The 21,473-nt window shown below is 40.0% G+C and overlaps 1 protein-coding gene across 1 annotated transcript in view; it reads right to left on the reverse strand.

The window, feature by feature from the left end:
• The window catches only part of KCNJ3 (potassium inwardly rectifying channel subfamily J member 3), a 157,231-nt gene extending 149,403 nt beyond the window's left edge, over nucleotides 1-7,828 (reverse strand). The window contains exon 1 of the mRNA XM_047872695.1: nucleotides 7,127-7,828. Coding sequence (XP_047728651.1) covers nucleotides 7,127-7,828 — 702 coding nt within the window. The remainder of the gene's footprint in view (nucleotides 1-7,126) is intronic.
• Between the last annotated feature and the right edge of the window lie 13,645 nt (nucleotides 7,829-21,473).

The following is a 21,473-nucleotide window of genomic DNA, read 5'->3' on the forward strand; positions in this document are numbered from 1 at the left end:
AATTGTTAAAATTTCTAAAAATCTGATAACTACGGTTAACTTTTTCTGATGAAATTATCATTTAGATCATAAAATGATTCAATAAGAAAGTGAGAAAGAGGTCCAAAAAAAAAAAAAACAGTTCATGGAAAATTTGAAATTCTCAAAAATTTAGAACTCAGCTTAAAAACACAAGGACCTGAGAATGACTTCCATAAAACTTTTATTCTCATTTGCATGGAATTTTGGGAAGAAAATAGGCACCTTTCTGCCATTTTAAAGCCTTTCTGGTTGACTGCATTATAACAAATTCTGAGTTAAGAAAAAAATTAAAGAAATCTAAGGCTTAAAGTTTAAGTTTACTGTACAAAAATTATAAGTAGAACATGTAGCAATAATTTCTAAGTTATCCTTCAGTATAAAAATTTTGCTATTTAAAAGTAGTATTTTTATGATATACATTTTAATTATATATAAAATGACTCTGAACTCCCATAAAGTCTAAAAGAGACCTACAAGATAATCAATTACAAATTCTGACTAAAAGTGGAAAAGAGATTCAAAAGTCACAGATGCCTGAAAGGGACTATCAATGTCATGGACTTTATAGACAAATAGTTTTCATATTACAGATGAAGACTGTTGAGTACATGTCCAAAGACACACTGCATGCACACGTGCACACACACACACACACACACACACACACATACACAGAGCTCTGAGATGCACATTTAGAACTGCCCTGGCAGACCTACATTTGGCCATCCTCCTCTGAGAGATTTGCAACCAGTTGTCCACATTCATTCAACAGGAACACACTGCACCAATACAATCAATCTCTTTGCAGCCTTTCTCCCATCTCTCCAACCCATAACAGTGTTCTAAATATAACCACTGTACTCTTTCCTAGCTCGGAGGGAGGCTAGGGGAATTTTGAAAAGAACATTTAATCACTACCATCTGATTCATGAGATGTTCCTCTATCATATTCCAAGGCTTGTCCAGTGCCCGACTACCTTCGACAAGTCCCCACTGGAAAAGGCCAGTGGTTAGGAAAGGAAAAGAGACAAAAAGAGGCTAAGACGGAGAGAGCAAGCCCTTCTGGCCTCCAGCCTCCTGCCATTTTATCTGTAATTTCATTTCTCCTCTTTAAACATGCAGTGTGTGTGTGTGTGTGTGTGTGTGTGTGTGTGTGTTGTGTGTGCGTGTCGAATATATGCTGAAGACACAAAGAACGTAAAATGAGGTCGGAGTGCTATCTGCAAGCTAAAATTAGGAAATAAGCCAAAAGCAGGTACAAGAATAAGCAACGAAAATGTCCTGTGACTCGAAGCAGTTCTGGCAATGGTTTTGGGACTCAGATCAAAATTCAAGTCCGGTACAGGAGAGTGTGGACCTGACCTAGAATTTTTTCTGGACTGTCTATAACTACATTGCACATTTCTTCTGGCTCCATAAGCTTGAACTCCTATCAATACTCGGGTAGAAAAAATATGACCAACATCAAGCCTTAAATAAAAAATTTTAATGCTGAGATAATCATCCATAAATATGTTTATTTTTATGACAAGAAAGTACCTGATAGAATGGAATGGAATTTGTCTTGTAATAAATTGTGTGAGGTTTTTATACCATTCAAATGAAGGAACAGGTTTATAAGTCCTTGAGGGCCTTTTATGGAATTTATAACTGTGGACAGAATTTGTAACCCTACATGCACATTTCCCCTCCTACTCATCAAACACCCTCAAATCCACCAAATGCTTTTTCCTACTTCTCTTTATCATTTGTTCTTACCTACTGCTGTTTATTTGTGGGTCTTTATGTCCCTTATTTCTGTTCACACTGTTCCCCTGAGTACAAGCCACTCTGTACTTTTCAGGAACCATATTAAAAATAAAACAAAACAAAGCAAACAAAACAACATATCACTACTACTTTTTAAAAGAATGAGAATTCTGCTTAAAAACAAAAACAAAAACAAAACAAGTCCTGTACTTATTGGAGAATTATTGTACTTGTGTTGAAGAAAGCAAAGCTAGGCCAAGTAGGAACTGTGCTTTCTTTTTAAAGCCATAATGAATCCACCTAAAAAAAAAAAAAAAATCAACGATTATAGGATCTAGCCCCTAGAATTCTGGGGAACTCAGTCTTAGGCTTTTTGAGTATTCTTACTGATAGTTTGTATAATATTCAGAAGAACAGTGTTTATTAGATATTCATTTGTGGATTTAATTTTTTAAAAGGAGGTGACTAATTATCTCAAGATCAAAACAAAATTGGCCAAGTCCAATTGGTGGAAAGAGTCAGTCATACAAAATAAAGTCACATAGAGGCAAACACATAACTGCATTTCAGTGCAAGGTATGAAATGAAGACAAATAATAATAAACATATGAAAAAAAATCAGGAATCATGTGGTCCAGAAATCATTGTGGTTAAAAGATTAACAAAAGGTTAGGACATGTGAAGAGGATGAAGAACTTATTGGTTTAAAAGCAACAATTTTGTTTTTTATTGCTTCTGAACTTGCTCACGTTCATATGGGGAAACTAGACAGCATCCAAACTGAGTATTCATAGAAAGAAAATTTTATTTATAAAGGTAATACAAAAAGAATATATATGATACATCAGAAGGTGATTGCACACCAGTACCTTTCAATAAGTGAAAGTTAAGGGTTGCATAGCTGCTCTCCTAGGAAAGAGAGATAACTATAGGGGCGCCTGGGTGGCTCAGTTGGTTAAGTGACTGACTTCGGCTCAGGTCATGAACTCGGGGTCTATGAGTTCGAGCCCAGCATCAGGCTCTGGGCTGACAGCTCAGAACCTAGAGCCTGATTCAGATTCTGTGTCTCCCTCTCTCTCTGCTCCCCCCTCCCCCTCACACTCTGTCTCTCTCTGTCTCTCAAAGATAAATAAATGTTAAAAAATTAAAAAAAAGAAAGATAACTATATGCAATGAATAACAATATGAAGAAACACAATTACCCTTCTGTGAGAAAAATGTATCCTTATTTCTACATTTCAAAATATGTATCCAATAATAATTGCTTTTAAATTTACTTTATGTAAATATAGTTTGACTGGGTGCCTATAATAAACACATGATGGCTTCTGAATAATAAGTTAGTGAATTATTGAATAATGTATCAAGAAATATTATTTAAATCTTCCCTAACAAGGTGTACGTCAAGGGCAGTCAACTATTAGTGTTAGATTTATAGAAAAGAGTGAGATTTCCATATCCTTTAAATCCAACACTAAATTACAGGGTCCAGAGTTAGAGCCATCAGCCTCAAGTTTAGGAATTTTTATTAAAACTTTCAACTGGAAGATACATTAATTTAACATAAGCAGGCTATGTATTAGTTCCTATAGTGTAGTTTTCTTTTTTTTTTAAAGAAAGGTATCTAAAATAAATTGAAAATTCAAAAAAAAAAGAAAATTCAAATAAAACATTAATATGGAGATGAGAAGAGGAAAAGAAAAAAATATCCATTTTAAAAGAACTTTCTGTAGCTATATTTATTTAAAAAATTATACATTTTAAAGAATAACTTTCAATTATATCCTTCAATTTTTATTTAATATGTCCTTTTTTTTCTGAGAAAAAAAACCAACCACTGCAGGCATAAAGTTGGAAGATGCATATTTGAATACCGAAATAAATTGCAGTATTTGCAAGGTTGAAAGACAGGAACAGAGTTGAAATAAAATTTTGCTTTCACATAGGGGTGTGTGGTTGGCTCAATAGATAGAGCATGTGACTCTTGATCTGAGGGTCCTCACCTCAAGCCCCATGTTGGGGGTTAGAGATTACTTAAAAAAAATTTGCTTTAATATAAGACAGAGAAGTTTTATATATATATATAAAAAAAAAACCTTTCATCAAAACTTAGAAAATTAAAAAGTATGCACGTAAAATTCATAGTAGCAAGGATAAGAAAGACATATCCATGTTCTTACTGTCTTCCCAAAAACAGAAATTACTTTACAATCATTAAATAATACTAATACTGAAAAATAAGTTTTTATTCAAAAATAAGGAAACAATAGAAAAAATATAAATTAAATTAGATAATAGAAAGAACACAGACTAGAATTATCATTGATGATTATGTTTTTTGTTGCCTTAAGATTCCAAATTTCGGGGGCGCCTGGGTGGCGCAGTCGGTTAAGTGTCCGACTTCAGCCAGGTCACGATCTCACGGTCCGTGAGTTCGAGCCCCGCGTCAGGCTCTGGGCTGATGGCTCAGACCCTGGAGCCTGTTTCCGATTCTGTGTCTCCCTCTCTCTCTGCCCCTCCCCCGTTCATGCTCTGTATCTCTCTGTCCGAAAAATAAACGTTGAAAAAAAAAAAAAATTTAAAAAAAAAAAAAAAAAGATTCCAAATTTCTCTATATCAAAAAAATACATCTTATATTTAAAATGTCACACAGGGGTTAAAAGAGGAAGCTAAATATGTGTAATAATATTTAACAAGAAGACTGCATAAGACTGATATCAAAGCATTTTAGTTATTACTTGAAGATTATGGTACAGCTCCTCTTTCAAAATATAGTTGGCTGTCACTTCGTCTCAGCCCCTAAGAGAAAATGAGAGTAACTTATTAAGGGCAAATCTCCCCTCTAATTTTGTTGAATGTTATTAGTTCCCTAATAAAACAGGACTCCTTTTTAATGAAGTCTAAGGAACTGACAAGAAATATGAGAATTCATTTTAATTACCATGGCTACAGGAAAAATCAACTCAAACAAACTACACTAATTGGCTGGCTAGAGAGCTGACCAACCCACATCACAGAAAGCAGGACATTTCACCAAAATTTTGTTGAAGTATAAACTGACACCACATGTCAATTATTTTTACTTCTAACACTCATCTCTTCTAACAAATCATAAGAATTTTATAAGAATATTAGGTATATTAATTTAAACAGATGTTGTTTTTATCACCTTGTGTTAATATAGCACCCTGATCCAAATTTGCCAATGCCATACATTTATTATTATTATTTTTTTAATCAGGACACTCCTTAAGGTATATGTGGTACATGACCTTTGCGTAAAAATTACCAGTGTCCTGAACCACTGTTAGACTGGATACTTCAGATTCATTGTACCTTTGTAAAAACAAAACAAAACAAAACAAAACAAAACAAAACAAAACACACACACACAACAAAAAACTGATACGTAGATTAATTCTAATTATTCTTGCTTTGTTAAAATTTCATAAAGCCTAGAAACATCTAAAATATGTTGCCTCCAAAGACACTTGTTTTAATAAATGATTTTATATATTTGAAAAACTAAAGAACAGCAATAAGTGACCTTTAAAGCCTAATTTTATATTTCTAATATCCAATCAATATGGCAAACTATTCTTCAGTAAGAATCTCAAAGTGTCACATAAACATGAATTCCTTGACAGAGAAGTTTGCACTATATGAACGAGGTTTTCCTGTCTTCCAGGTAGCTTACCTAAAGAGAGAGATTATACATCTTGATCTATTCATACAAACAGGCACATGCAAATAACATCACTGCAATAAACATGTCTACAACACAACTGTTTAGCCTAATCCACACAACTCACTTTAATACAACATGCTAAGTTATACAAAAGTATGCAGTTCACTGAAGCTAATGCAAAGAACATGATTTCAAATTATTGATTCAGTTATCTTAATGAATAGGCACATCAAAACAAAGTTGAAAGTTTGCCACTAATCTGTGCAGAAGTTAGTATTTGTTACTGTCCATGGCATAGTAAATACATGTAATGATGTGGACTGACTGGACAACTGAGCTATGTTAACTCTAACACTTTACCGAGCAACATGATGAAAAGTAATTAGGGTTAAGATCTTATAAATAAATAATGAAAATGACACAAGAGCCAAACTTTTTAAAAGCACTTTTAACTACAATGTAAGTTGAGGCTATATAAAACAATACACTTGCAGGGTGGAATTGAAATTTCAAAGGCAAAATTTCAACTTAAAGATTTACCAGATTTCATTTTATTAATGCTAAATTCTGAATCTGGCTATTGTTCTCTATGCAATCTTAGACAACTTTTTAAGATTTTATTTGAAGTCATCTTTTTCAATTTATGAACATTTGAAAACTACCTAAGGCAAATACCTCAAAAAGTTGAATTGGAAAAAAAAATTGTTGAATTAAATGACACATGGAGAGAGAACTGAGCTTTTTATTCCTCATTCCCAGGCTCTAATTGGGTGAGTGATTAGGGTGGGCTTCTCGTTTGTACTGGTGCCCTCTAAGGACTAGATGGACTTTGCTTTAATAAACACTCCGTGTGCAATCTGTTCTAGCATTTACACTACTGATGGTAAGAAGCAATCTTCTTTAATGGATGCTGAAAAGCTTCAAGTGAAATCTGTAATTGACAAAGGTTTCACAGAAACGGGCAATTAAGAATAAAATTAAGGAGACGCTCTACAGGAAAAGCACTCAAGCTTTCACAGAATACTACTACTCCAGGAAAATATTTAGTAAAAATAAAAATATAAAAGGACCAAGTATTGTTTCTTCCACATTATTAACTACTTCTGAGGTCACTGCACTTGTTAAAAAGATGACCACAGAGTTAATGTTAGCCTAAAGAAATAATCCACCTGCTAATACTCTTAGGAGGAAAAAGAAGAAAAAGTAAAGAAAAGCCTTAAGTGAAAGTTAAGGCAAGTTCAAAACCGATTTCTTCAAAATAAAAGCTGCTCAGTTTTAGTACCTCAAGATTGGTGGAGTAGCGTATTGACAACAAATCAAAAACTCTTTAAAAAGCGCAGCGGTAAGGGTAGGGAGAACAAGGCACTCTAGCTCAAGGCTCCAGGAACCAACACCACTGCGTAAGTGTTACTAATCCAGAAAGTGATAAAAACACATCCGAATTATTAATATAAGTAAGAGCACGAGAGTGAATGGCAAAGGAACAGAAGTCAGCTATGCTCTCATTGCCCAACCCTCCCCCTCTTGCCTTTCCCCCACCCCGCGCCCTCTAGGAGGTTTACCTGTGTGATAGGTTAGACTAAAAGTCTGGGGATAGTTCTCAGGTGAGCCAATCTCCGCCTTTGAGGGTTGGCGGGAGCCTGGTGAGAAGGGGCGGGTAACACTTACTTTGAGCAGCTTACAGCGGATCTGCGCGGAGACCATGTGGCTGTTGCGCAGGTTGCCCACCCGGAACATGAGCGTGAGTTTTCCGTCCCTCATGGAGATCACCGCGTGCTCGCTAAACATCAGGGTCTCCGCGCGCTTCTTGGGCTGGGACATCTTGATGAACATGCAGCCGATGAGAAAGGCGTCCACGATGGAGCCCAGAATGGACTGGAAGAGGAAGAGGATGATGCCCTCGGGGCACTTGTCGGTGATGTAGCGGTAGCCATAGCCGATGGTAGCCTCGGTCTCGATGAAGAAGAGGAAGGCGGAGGGGAAGTTGTAGACATTGGCCACGCAGGGCGTGTAGTTGCCGACGTGGGCTTTGTTCAGGTCGCCCCGAGTGTAGGCGATCACCCACCACATGGACGCCATGAAGAGCCAGGCCACGGTGTAGGTGAGGATGAAGATGAAGAGGTTCCAGCGCCACTTGAGGTCCACCAGGGTGGTGAAGAGGTCCGAGAGGTAGCGGCTCGTCTCGCTGCCCAGGTTGCCGTGCTGCACATTGCACCGGCCGTTCTTGTCCACGAACCGCTGCCGCTTCTTCTTGGGCACAAGCTGCTGCTGCGGGCCCTGGCCCGGCCCCTGGGGCTGCAAGCCCGACCCGCTGGACGAGGTGGTCACTACCTGGTAATCGTCCCCAAATTTCCTTCGGAGTGCAGACATAATACGGAGGGGCGAGCCAGATTCAAAACGCGAAGCGAAGGCGCAGGGGCCGAGCGCTGCAAACCAGCACCAATGAGGAGGTGGGGGCGGGGGAGAATGGGGGGACAAAAGCGAGCGCGCCAGGGGTGGGGGGCGCACCCGGCCGGGAGCTGCGCTCTCTGCCCCCTGCGGACTCCTCTCCTCCCCTGGGACAGAGGCTTTCTCTCCAAGCTGAGTCTTAAAACAAAAAAAGTGTTGTCGCGCACTCAAGGCAGGAGGGATGCAGGGACCAGGAACCCAAGCGCAATTTTGCCTCCAAGGTTTTCGAGGCTTCTCTTTTTTTCCCCCACCATCGGCATCCCGGGCCACCTCTTGCCTTGCCACAGCCCTCCTCTGCGGCAGCACTCCCAAACTGACTTTTAAAATTAATGAGTTGACCGGCGAGTCCCACCCCACCTGCCAACTCGCCAGGCTGCCGAAACTGCGCTACCTGCTCGGACCAGACCCTCCCCCCCTCCCCGCCGCTACCCGATCGCCCGCCCCCCGGAACAGCTCCCGGCTCCCCCCCGCCCGGCACTCCCGCCTCCTATCTTTTGGCCAAAATCCCGCCCAGAGGCATGTCTGCCGGGCACTGGTGCAACACCCCCCACCCACGCCCTCCGGGCTCTGAGTCCCCCGCTCCGGACTCCAGAGACGCTCCCGCCTGGCGTCCGCGGGCCGCAGAGTTTCCGCGGGCGCCCCCAGGGCCCTCCGACGGACTCTCAAAGGCCCCCAGGCCGCCCCAGCGCACAGCCGAGACGCGGCGGTGCGCGAAACCCGAGCACTCACCCACCGGGAGGGGGCAGGAGGCGGCGCAGCGGGCGGCAGCGGCAGCCTGGCCTCGCGCTCGGCGCTCACGGCTGTTTTCCTCGCCCCCACTTTTCCTGGTGTACCACGGTGGGCACCGATGCAGGTCCCCCAAGCTCCGCACCTCCCTGAGGGCACCACGCTGCCCCACCAGCAGGATCCTGGAGCGCCAGCACGGACTGACTTGGGCGCGGGACTTGAGGGTTCCTTGGCGCTGTGCTCTCTTAGCAGGCGACGGCGGTGCTGCCGTAAGGGGTTCGAGCCTCGAGCTGCTGGTCAGACTTTCAGGTTAAATACGAGCGCCGCTTCGGCTTTTCTTCTGCTTCACGGTGCCTTCCTTTGCCTCTCCCCTCCTCGGTCCCCCTCTCCCTGTCCGCGCCTCGGTGGCTCCGGGTGGAAAATGCAAGGCGCGAGCAGGGGCGGCGGGAGAGCGGTGTATGCGCCGGTGCGTGTGATCAGCTGCAGAGCCGCGCTAGCCCCGCCTGTCCCTGCCTTCCCCCGCTGTTCCACCAGCCTGAATTGCACCTCCGCGCCTCAGTTGAGCCCGCAGTGTCTGACAGCTCAGGAAAAAGCGAACCCCTCCAATGAGGAGCAACCAAATCCGCTCCCAAACGCCAGCCAACTCTCCTTCCTCGCCCCCGCCCCCACCCCGCATCAAGTCCGAAAGCCCCCAGCCAGCGGCAAATGCTGCACTCTCGAAGTAACAATAGTCGCTGTAACTAGGACGCTCATTTAAACCGATGCGTGGATTTGGAGACGCACCATAAACAGAGAACCCAACTGGCTTCACGACAAGCCTGTTCAGAACTCAGAGTTGCAAGTAGCAGAGGGGGCCTTAGGACGGGAACAGAAAGGTAGGGAGACACTAATAGGACGACTCACAGTCCTCCCTGAAAATGGCTCTATTAGAAATGCTTGCTTAGTATGTCTACAGTTAACGTGTGGCTGTAATGGAGGGAAGAAAGCCGGATTGTAAAGGGCCAGGCCTGGCAGTTAACTTAACGGAGAGGCAAAGTGAGGAAATGGTTAATATAGCGCCCATGTTATTCACCACATTTCATGTTTGTTTTAAAATGTCATTACATCTTATGACATATTCTATTCAGCCCAGATACATAAAATTGATTTTGTTGGAAAATCATCAAATCATGGTTTATAAAAGCAAAGGGATGCTGTAAGACTCCCATGCAAATGAAAATTAGTACATAACCATTCGACCAGTTCTCTGCCAATAGGTACTGCCTTCTACCTCTAGTCCTAAACCCTAGTGCTGGTAAGCCTTGCACCTTGTCAGCCATAAGTAGAGGACTCTCATTGTCCTTTGGTCTTTCACTGTCATTTGTCATCTATCCCGAGTTACAGAGTGTTCTCCTGCAGGCTTCCTGATAAGAGGTCAGTAACTCTGTTATTCTTTAGGATTACATAAGAAGGGACAGTGACACTGTGGGACGTGGAAACTGCTGTGGGTCTGCAATCATAAGACCTGATTTGAATCCTGGCCTTGCCATTTACAAACTGTGTGACCTTGAGCAAGTAGCTAAACATCACTGAGACTCAATCTTCTGCTCTGGAAAAACTGGGGGTGTTAACATTTTCCCAATGTTGGTATGAAAAAAAAAAAATAAACTATGCTTGCTGTGAAGGATGTTAGATACTGGGCTATAAAGTTGCGACAAGGCCAAGAGTTTAGGAATGAGTTTTGGGGGTTGGCCCCATGCTGTGACTAACACATATATTCTTTTCTCACTTCTGACTACACTCTCCCTAAGACACTATGCCCTTGCCAGGCTGACACCTTCAACTCCTGAAACCCACAAGGGTACAATCCCCATGCTTGCACCTTTGCCCTCTCTGTTCCCTCCTCCTGGAGTGTTCTTGCCCTGCTGTTCCATGTTGCTGGATCCTTCATTCATTCAGCTTTCAGCCTGAATGTATCCTCCTCAGGGAGATCTTGGCTACCTCTCAGGTACCCCCATCACACCAGCTTGGTTCATCTTCATTTTACTTGTTTGTATTTTCCCAGCCACTGTCTTCTTCGGTTGTCTGTTTCTCTCCCTGCTCCATCGCGGTCCTGGCATGTAAACTCTATAGGAGCAAGAATTCTGTCTGTCTTGTTCACTGCTATGTCCCCGACACCCAGGACACCACCGGCCGCATACTACGGCCACCAAAATATTTGTTGGATCAACAACATGTACCAATCTGCATCACTACAAACTCCACATACATTGAAACTCTGAGTAATACAGAACTAAAAGTCATCGCTAAATCAATTATATGACTTAATTAAAAGAATGTGTCCATTTTTAAAAAGTAATAGGTTCTGTGCTTGTTAGCTTTGGAACTGATATTCAATGAGCTGCCAAATCCCTTTGATTTTACTGCTGCAATAACTCTCATGATCTCCCCTCTCTTTAAAAAATGCTACTTTTTTCAAATCCCCATTTCATTTTAAGCCCCAAATCAAATGTTTTTCTTGCCTTCAGTCTTTTACTCCTTCAAACTGTCCTAGATAGTGTTACCAGATCTATGTCCTTAGAACCATAAGCGTAGCAGTGGAATGGAAACCAAAGAGTTCTCTGACTATTTCATTTCCAAACTTTTATGCATTCTCACTTTTCAAAAAACACTTCCCTATGAAAAACCTTTGCCATTTTCCAACAACCAAATTTATAAACAAATAACTTTATACTTCAAGAGACATGGTCTAGTCTAATCCTCTCCTTTAACAAAGAAGCAAATTGAAGCTATAAAGAGAAAATAAGTTGCTCAATGTCACAGAGTTCATGAGTGGAATCCTTGATTCCACTCCAGAATCTGGGTACTTTGCTATCCCTTACGAGATGCCTAGAAAGGAGTGTAGGATTCCTGCTTCACAGCCAGGGTCTTCTTCCACTATGTCATTCTTCTCCTATAGGTTGAGATCAAAGGTCCTCCAAAATATGGCCTACTCTGTCTTTTCAAAATTATCTCCTACCTTCCCTTTGGTGTGGGCTCTGCTCCAGCCAACCTCGACTCTTAGCAGTTCCCCAAACATACTCTATGTTAACTTCATTTGCTCAACTACATTCTTGTCACATAAGTATCCTTTTTTCTATCCCTGTAGAGTCCAAATCACCATCACTAGTGTGTAGGGAATGGATGGATTTCTTAAGCTTTTACTTCAAGTGCCACTTCCTCTGAACTCCCATTCCCCTAGATTGGCATTGTGGCATTTATTTCCGTACAGTCTACTCTTTGAGTTCCAAATTCACCAAAATTTCCTCTATGAAATGGCAAGAACATAGTGTCCACCTCTTAATATTTTGATACACCCAGTACTCCAGGTCTCCAGTTTTTCCTTGCTCATGGTAAATAATTAATAAAATTTTAGAGAGAACTAAAAATTTTTTAGCCCACTTTAATGTGTCAGTCAATGTGCTTGGAACTTCATAGTTTGTATTTATGTAGCTAGAACGATGATAGAGTAGGGATTCCAAAATGTGCCCATTTCTGCCATTTTCAAGGTCCTTACTCTCTTAGAGAAACAGTACTGCCTGATAAGTTACATATTTTTCAGGAGCCCATCATGTCACACTTTAAATGTGACTGAGCCTTTAACCTGTTTGTGACATTGAGGCCAACTCCTTGAAAATGTTTAAAGATGAACCAAACTCTTCTTCCCCTGTCAGGACAGCTGCTTCCATGATGACGTTCTGGAGGGCAGCCAGCCCCACTGTGCTGAGGCCAGGCAGGATGTGTGGGGAATAGATGACAGAAGGCCACCTAATCAGGTGCTGTCTGATGAACTGAAGTAGAAATGCTGTAAACAGAACGGGTCAAAGGAAGGAGAGGCTCACAATTTTAGCCAAGGCCACAAAGCCAGAAAAATCTGGAAAATATGACTATGGAATACACGATCATTTGGAGTCTCACATTTAAAGATAGAGTGATAGATTACAAACAGACTACCATATAGTTCTTGGGGGGTGGGGAGGGGGGAAGGGGAGCCAAAGCTATATTTAACAACAAACTCGATTAAAAACAAGCTAGATACTTAATCTGCCCAGAAAGTACCTCTGGCAATATCTTATTTTCTGTGTCCAAAATTGGTAATACCATGAATAACTAGAACTTCAAAAATGAAGGATATGATTTTGTGTCTTAATACTAAAAAGGCATGACTTTGCACATGCAACTCACCCTATTATGTAACTGAACAGTGTAGGGAAGCGTATATTTAATGTAAAAGAAAAAAAAAAAAAACCTGCCCCTGAGAAGTCCAAATTCTAAAAATTACTTAATCGGCCAACTGTGAAAAAAGGGAGGCTTTGAACATCTCCGTATACCTGGCATCTGTCTTCTCACCATTCATTTATTGCCACTGTGACTCCCACCATGGGATAGTCTCATGGCCAGAGACATTAATTATACTCAGGTGAAAATGACATTATATTTCATATTCCTTTACTCCTAATCCTCTCGTTCTCCAAAGTACAATGAAGACATGGGCAGGCCTGGGGATCTGAAGTGTTTATGCTTCAAAAGGTGACACATTCCATTGCCACCATAAGTTCTGCTATATCTGGGAAGAGGTCACCCTTTGAAATTCTATATGCAATTTTTGGCAATAGAATGGTGTTACTTTTTTTTTTTTAACCCTCCTAAAAAAAGAATACTGAAGTTATTTTCTCTCTTGCCAAAAAGAGGAGAAAAAAATGAAAAGAAGAAATCAGTTGGAGATTTGATTGCGCAGACTTGGGAAAGAGGCACTGCCATACCATGGCGCATGACTCATCTAGCCCTTAATCTTGGCTCCAAACCCTGGCCTCTGCCTGAGGATTCAGAGAAAGGCAAAACGCCATTGTCACTTGGAAGCCATTTGTTTAACAAGGTTTTCCTGATTTAAATCCTCTTTTTACTCCAGCTCTGTACATGGGAGTACTCTGGTTTATGAAAGAATAAGGACTTTTAAACGATCCTTCCAGAACTCAACGTTTACTAAAAATAATAATAATAATAATTGTTTTCTCAGACCCAAGTGTTTGTTGGCAGAGCACTAAGGGAAAAATAACAATTTCCTGTCCTTATCCATGTCAGTCGAGGTGCTATTTCTAAGGATTTCTTCCCTAAGAACATCAATGAAGTCCCAGATATCAAAATATGTACAAGAACGTTGCTTAGTTTAATATTGAACATGCACAAACCATGTGCCTAGCACTATACCAAGGGATGTACAGACCAGAAATTAGGACAATATGATTCCAACAAAATATATTAACAGCAACAACAACAATAAGAAGAATACAGCATGGTAAGTGCCTGAAGGAAGGGGATTGCTTTAACATTCAGAGAAACAATTCTTTTAAGGAAATACTGCTTCAACTAATGTGATTTTTCCAAACCTACTAAACTGGAGTCACTTACATTTTGTTGAGCATTAAATTACCTGTGTCCAAGTGACTTTATTTTAGAAATCTGCAGATTTTTGTTAATGACAATACTTCTAAGAGGAAAGATTTCAACGTAATTGGAATAAGAGAAGAAATAATTTGCACTCATTTCATAGAACCTTACAAACATGGATTAAAATACTGGAAGAAAAAAAAAATGCAACCAGTAGCATTTTGGGGTTGGAGGAGTAGATCTTTCACCCTAACTTCCTGAGTTGCTGTATACAGAAAAGATTGGAATTGTTTTCCAAGACGGGAAAATAAAAATGCAAATTTTCTAATTTTATTTTTAAATGTTAACAAAGATTGACAGATTGTGTCAATACAGTTTATCTTGGAAGCAGATACTTACACAAAGCTAGGAGGGCAAAAGTTTTCTTAGGAGGTAACACGCACTTAAGACAAAAGAGAAGGAACAAGATGAAGCCGAAAGAACCCATAGACTGTGATGCTGATCTAATACCAATGATAGGAAAGGTGGGAGGAACCAGAATTGGGTACACAGATGCTCTGACTATGATGCAAGTTTGATAAAGTCTTAGCCAACCCAATGGGGAGCTCCAGAAAGTTGCCCGTTGGAATAGTACCATATTGAACAGGGTTGGCCCTATCCTAATGGACCCACTGAGCTGGCATTGGCTGGAGGCTACTCCCAAAAGGAGAGGATTCCTGCTGAGTGCTACACCAGATTGGGAAAGGCACTGTAGCTGGAGGCTAGTGGCTACAGGCACTGCTTCCAGCGGAAAGGCAAGTTCTTCTTGAAGGGAGATCAAGCAGCACACCTCTGTGGCTGCCAGTCAGAGCAGAAAGGTGGAATTTATCAGTGTCTTTCTAAAAGTTTTGTTAAACAAATATCCAGAAATACTGATATAGTCTAACCAACTGATGGAGAAGGTATGCATAAACCTTCAGTTTTGTCTGAATTACGTGAATCTGGTAGAACCACAAGTCTCTTATTTTGGGTGGGAGAGGTAATAGCTAATGGCCATGTTGATCTTAGCTTTGATTATAGTCTGCTAGAGGGTAGGAATATACCCAATGAATGACAAGGCTGCCTCTATGGCTCAGAAACGTTGCATTCTAGTTGTGAGAGGTAACACAGATGAAGGAAATTGTAGACAATAGACTTCATTTACATTGTGCCATTCAATTAGATATGTTATCAGTAGCCAAAACAGTAAATACTACTATAGTTCTCCTGAAAGAAAAACATATATACCTTTTAGAATCCTCCAGTACTGAGGCAGTATTAAGACTGCATGAAGGAGAGGGAGAGTCAGGAGTAATGGAGCAGTTGGGCCACAGGACAAGATAGGAAAATAAAGGAAAGGGCACAAAAACCATGATGACAAAGGGAATGGTGAAGAGAACTCAAACATTTCACAATATGTAACCCAGGCTAGAAAGGAAGGAAGAAGGATGAATAGAATTTTCTGAAATCAGCTTGCCCTGTTTATAGTTTCTAGCTATGCATTAGATTTGCCTTGGGACTCCACCCAGATCATTATATCAGATTCTGTGGGTATAAAACCCAGGCATCAGTATTTTTTTAAAAGGTCCCTTAGTGATTATGACAGGATTGAGAAACCCTGATCTGTGTGAACTCCTGCTTATGAGTAGAGGAGCTTCCTTGGGAAAGGTCACACACGGACATCCTCTTCCCTTCCCTCCCCACTCCTGAGAGCCTTCATCCTTTGGCAACAGAGAGACACTAGGGATTAATGACCCATGCTCCCCTGGACTCTCACATCACTGGAGTCCAACACATGTGGATCTAAATCCAAGGTACGGGAGGCTCTTCCCCTCATTGGAAAAGCACATGGGCAAAGCAGGACACAAGGTGGCTTGACTGCAGTTTAATCCAATCCTTCCAATTACAATCATAAATAATGAACATGAATGGAAGAATATGGGGCCTCTGATGTCTAAATGGAAGAATATGGGGCCTCAGAAATTTTTTTAATTTTTTTTATGGATAATGTTTCTATTGCTTTCTGTGGATGCAGATACGAGTTGTAGGAAGTCTGTCTTTACCATCTCTCTTCACTACTAGATATCATACTGTCCTGAATTAAAAAAGGTAAAAAGAAAGGGAGGGAGGAAGAAAGAAAGGGAAGAAGAAAGAAAAAGATGAAGAGCGCAAAAATTAAAATTCTCACAAAGATGACCAATAAACCAATGGAAGAGCACTGGCAAAACTGGCCACACTGGCAGATGGCCAAGCTAGGATGGGCAGACCTGACCATTTGCTTTCCATTATACGATTATGTGGTGAGGGTGGGGTGAAGAAATTACTGAAATAAAAACGATAAGCACTAGAAACTAGGATATCATTTTTATACATGTTTATTTCTAGATTTCCTCCCAGTGTTTACTCCGGGAAAACTCTCACAATTTTTTATTTAGCTTTACCTTCCGGGAAAAATAACTGCTTGGAGTTCACCCAGTAAAATGACAATGTAAACTCACCCACGTTAGTGATTACCCAGTAGCCCACAGATAAGCTTCCTGTTGCCCATGAGATAATGGAGGAGGCCCTGGGGATTAGTTTAGGGGTGGAGTAGGAGTGCATTAAACTCTCCACTTCCTGGTATTGTGGTTCCCTCCTCCAGCTTACAAAGTAGGTGCTTAAAGCAATTCAAATTTTCAGTTGAGTAAGTAGCAATTATTTGAAACTGATCTGAATGTAAAACTTCAGAAAGTAAATATTATATCTAATTCATTTATAGGGAGCTTTGACCTATTTATTATGAACCCACAGATAATAATACCATGGCTCTAGAAATTGGGGTAACAATGTAATGTAACAATGTAATGTAATGATTCTCTACAGCCACTCTTTTTCCTTGCCTCACTTTATTAATTGGAAAGCCTATTCTCCAAACAGAACTGAGATGATTGACATTTTTTTTTTTAATTAGTGAATTTCTCTGTTCGAGAGAGAGTGGATGGGTGTTAGCACTCTATGTGTTAACATAAAGAAGATGCTTGCTGTTCAACATTTACATATCAGTATTGTTCTTGTTTCGCATCAAGTTTCATTTTGCATCGAGATTAAAAAAGAAAAAAAAACATGCTGTGAAATGACCAAATCATGTAATGATTTTCTATACCTGTGGAAAGTTCTTTCAGTGAGTTCTTTTTAATAAAATCAAAGACTAAAGATGTAACAATTAGAAAAGGGGAGAGAAAGAAGAAAGATGTAAAAGGGGGGGGGGTCAGAGCCCAGTCCCAGTTCTCAGTAACGTGCATATTCTTTTTTTGCATTCTGTGAGGCTGGAGTTGCTGTTGATGAAATGTCCTCACATATTCTGTCAATGTCAGAATGCAAACATCACTAAACAAACCCTTGTGTCAGAATGTCACGTAGTGATTATTTATGCTTCTTCACAACACCAATGAATGACAAGGCTGCCTCTATGGCTGAGAAAGGTTGCATACCAATTGCAAAAAGTAATGTAGATGAAGGACAATGTAGACATCACAATTCATTGAAACTGTGCCATTAAATTAGGTATGTTATCAGTAGCCACACAATAAATACTACTATACTTCTCCTGAAAGAAAAATATTGACTAACAACTAACTGCAAATTATTTAGTAATTAGCATGTCTTTTTGAATCTCTGTTATCAAGTAGATAGTCATACTGAAAGAGAAGTGTCATTTATTTTTTCTTCTTTATTTGCTCACGGTTTCAAAATGTTCCTTCTTCTGGAATTGAATTTGGAGTCCACATCTTTAGAGGAGGCTGCAATTACTAATGGAGTTTAGATAACTGAGAAAACCCAAATAACACAATGATAAAGTCTTTGCAGTACAAACACAAGGTGAGTAAAATATTCAAGCCCTTGATTATTCCTGAATCCTATATTGTCTCCTGTTTCAACGTTGAGTACTCAGTAAGGCATGGCATCTGTCATTGGGACCAAAACATATATTGTGAAAATATTTCATCAAATAAATCAGTAAAATTATAAGGTTATTACAAATCTGTTATCACACATTTTAAATATTAGAGAATAATTAAAAGATACCACTTTATTAGGGATAACATTCTACTAACATACCACTCTGTTAATCATACTGACACATACCAGGCTTAAAACACAATTCATAGTCATCTAAATCACCATGACTTTTAGGATCTTAGCTAAAACCTCTGATGCCAGCACAGAATTGTTGGCTTATGAATCCTTGCTTCGAAGTTTCTAGATTTGTGATCTTAAGTGATTTACTAACCTCCCTGGGCTTGGCTTTTCTCACTGCTAAAATGAGAGAGGAATAGCTTCTACCATTTGATGTAGTTTGATGTGAGAATTCGATGAGAGAACCTACAAAAATCACAGAGCCTAATATCCCACACAAGATATTTTCAAGCTCAGTGAAAAACAAATAAATTCAAAAATTATGTTTAAATGAAGAACAAATCTACATGGAGAACTTCTAATTTGCTATTAGCCCACAAATACTTTTATAACTACAGACATGTAATGAAATGAAAGAAATAATTTAAAGGATTTCTCATGTTTCCACCTTTTTTTACATTGTAGGTTCGTAAGTTACATAAGCTGTTTCTTTAACTCAACTCAACCGAATTGAGTATGCTTGCTTTTATTCCCTACATTTCTCCATTGTCTTGCTCCTCTCTTAATGTTGGCTATATCTGAAGTGACCCAACATTGGTTCTGGTCTATTCATAGTCTAATTAGTACCTTCTGTTACTCAGGATACCTTTGCCTATCAATAGAGAAGAAATCCACTTACCATTCCAACCCATCCCCCTCCCCCCAAGTGCTTGCCTTTATATATAAAAAAAAAAAATTGGCTTCTTGGCAGTCCAACAAAAAAGATAGCCCCTCCCATTCTCAGCAACAACAAAACTACTACTAGGAACAAAGCAAAACAAAACCTTTCTTATTTTTTTCTGTAATAAAATAGTGAAAGATACATTCACCAAAACACTTCTTATGAAGTGAAAGTGTTTGAGTTGATTCTGTGAGTGGTTGGGACTATTTCAATATAAGAACTCAAGAATCCTTGTTAGTACTAGGAAGGAGGAAGAAAGACAAGAGGAAGAAAGAAAAGAGTCAAAGTGGCATTAGTGCTGGGATGGAAGGTCTGACACTCCGGGAGGTGAACCATCCCCATGATAGTCATTTGCAAAGTTCATCAGTCTGATGATTATTTTTGAATAATAAAGTGTTCCAGGCCAATGAAGTGCCTGAAATCCACACTCACCTTGATTCAAGGCAAAGCCACAGTGGTTCTCACAGGTGTGAGATCTGAGAGACAAGATAGGCAGGAAGAAATAGCCCCTAAAAATGGAGAAATCTCTTGGAGGCCTTTGCACTGGATAAGGCCATCAGGTTCAACTCAGTTGGACTAGTTCTGTGAGGGGCAATGGGGCTCAAGGTGATCCTTGCCTTATTCTTGATTTTGTTTTGGGGGTTTATTTTAAAATACTTTCCTAAGTCAAAGAGATGGTCCAGCCTGGGAGGCTCAGTAGGTTAAACATCCAACCTTTGCCTTCAGCTCAGGTCATGATGTCACAGCTCTGGGGATTAAGCCCTGCTTCTGGCTCTGCACCGACAGTGTGGACCCTGCCTGGGAATCTCTCTTTCCCTCTCTCTCTGACCCTCCCCTGCTCTCTCTCTCTCTCTCTCTCTCTCTCTCTCTCTCTCAGGATAAATGAATAAACATTTAAAAAAAGAGAAAGAGATGGTCCAATCAGCTTTTTCACCAGTAAACATTCCTTGTGTTTTGTGTGGGTTACAAAATGATACAACTGAAAAAAGAGTTTGAAATTCAGAGATAAGGGTGGGACAGGCCATTAAAGTAACTGTGTAAATAACTATCTAGAACCACTAGTATAGTGTTTCATATAGTGGCTTTAGAAAATAAACCCACCTAACATAATAATGCACATTTAAATTGGTGCTATTTAAAGGCAAAATAGCTGTACTAAAGAAAGTGTCACTGATACTTCAATTTTGCGTGCCTTTCAAACAGTATGAAAAGCGGTAACTTCAGGGGATGTTCAAATAAAAGCAAAAATTGCAGCAATGATATATATATATATATATATATATATATATATTTATCATTTATATATGTATAATTTATATATAATTTATATGTGTATAATTTTGTATATATAATATATATATATATTTTTTTTTTCTGAGAAACACCTTAATGCACACATTCTAAAGCAAGAGGATTTCATTTTCAAAACAAGAGGACTTTTATGTAATAAATTAATTTTGTGCAACCATTATGATGGGAGTGTCAAAGAAAAATTTGCATTGAAAGTGTGATTTTCCAAAATTGCATATTATTCACCATCTATTTGCAAAAAAATATGATTGGCCACACTAATACCAGAGTTATGGTAATAGTTTCCAGGGCTAAGTAACTCATGACCCTAAGCACCTTCTAGTACTATGATTAAAGGTAGGGGCAAATAAGATTCTTACAACTTCTTAAGAAAACTTATGAAGGAGGAAAAATAAAACAGATAAAAGCAGACCTACCCCTGTTGAAGCTGGGTTGGGGCACAGAACCCTACCAGCTTAGATCTTCCTTTCTCATGGTGGTCCCCAGGAAAGCTGAGAAACTGAACAGCTCTGAGGGGCATAGTCTATCCTCCATGACTCTCTGGAATTAATAGATGAAATAGAAGGGAGGTGCAGTAAGGGAGAGATGCCAACTTCATCCCAAACTGTGTCCACTTCTGAGATTCTCTGACATTTGGATGAATGATAAGGCCAACCTGATGAATATGAATTCTTTGAGGGACTTGAAAGCCTCATGAAAGACACTCATTCCTTTGAAGAGAAGAACTGGTAACAAAGCCTTAGTCACAGAGGGATGATCAATTCTACCATAGTTTACATGTCACACGGAATGTCTCTCAGGACACCTGGATGACTCAGTCGGTTAATCATCCAACTCTCGATTTCAGCTCAGGACTTGATCTCAGGGTTGGTTAGGTTGAACTCCATGTCTGCACTGTCAGCACAGAGCCTGCTTGGGCTCTCTCTCTACCTCTCTCTCTGGCCCTCCCCTGCACTCTTTCTCTCTCTCTCCCCCTTCTCAAAATAAATAAATGAACATTAAAAAAAAGAATGTCTCTCATCCAGGTACAAGCAGTCTAATATGATGCATGAATATTACAAATTTACAGGTGTGAAAAATAGTCAATGGAATTCTTAATAAAGAAAGAGTAATCTGTTTCATTAAGAATTATGTGGGGAAAACTATAAACTATAAGCAACATATTTTGGCACCCTTGTGAAAAAATATTAACACTATAGGAGAGAGTTGTTTTGAAGAAGCTTGGTTTCCAAGCATCACGTTATCCAAAGAATGCCTGGCCTAACTGGG

The sequence above is a fragment of the Prionailurus viverrinus genome, chromosome C1 (genome assembly GCF_022837055.1).
Source record: "Prionailurus viverrinus isolate Anna chromosome C1, UM_Priviv_1.0, whole genome shotgun sequence".
NCBI lineage: Eukaryota > Metazoa > Chordata > Mammalia > Carnivora > Felidae > Prionailurus > Prionailurus viverrinus.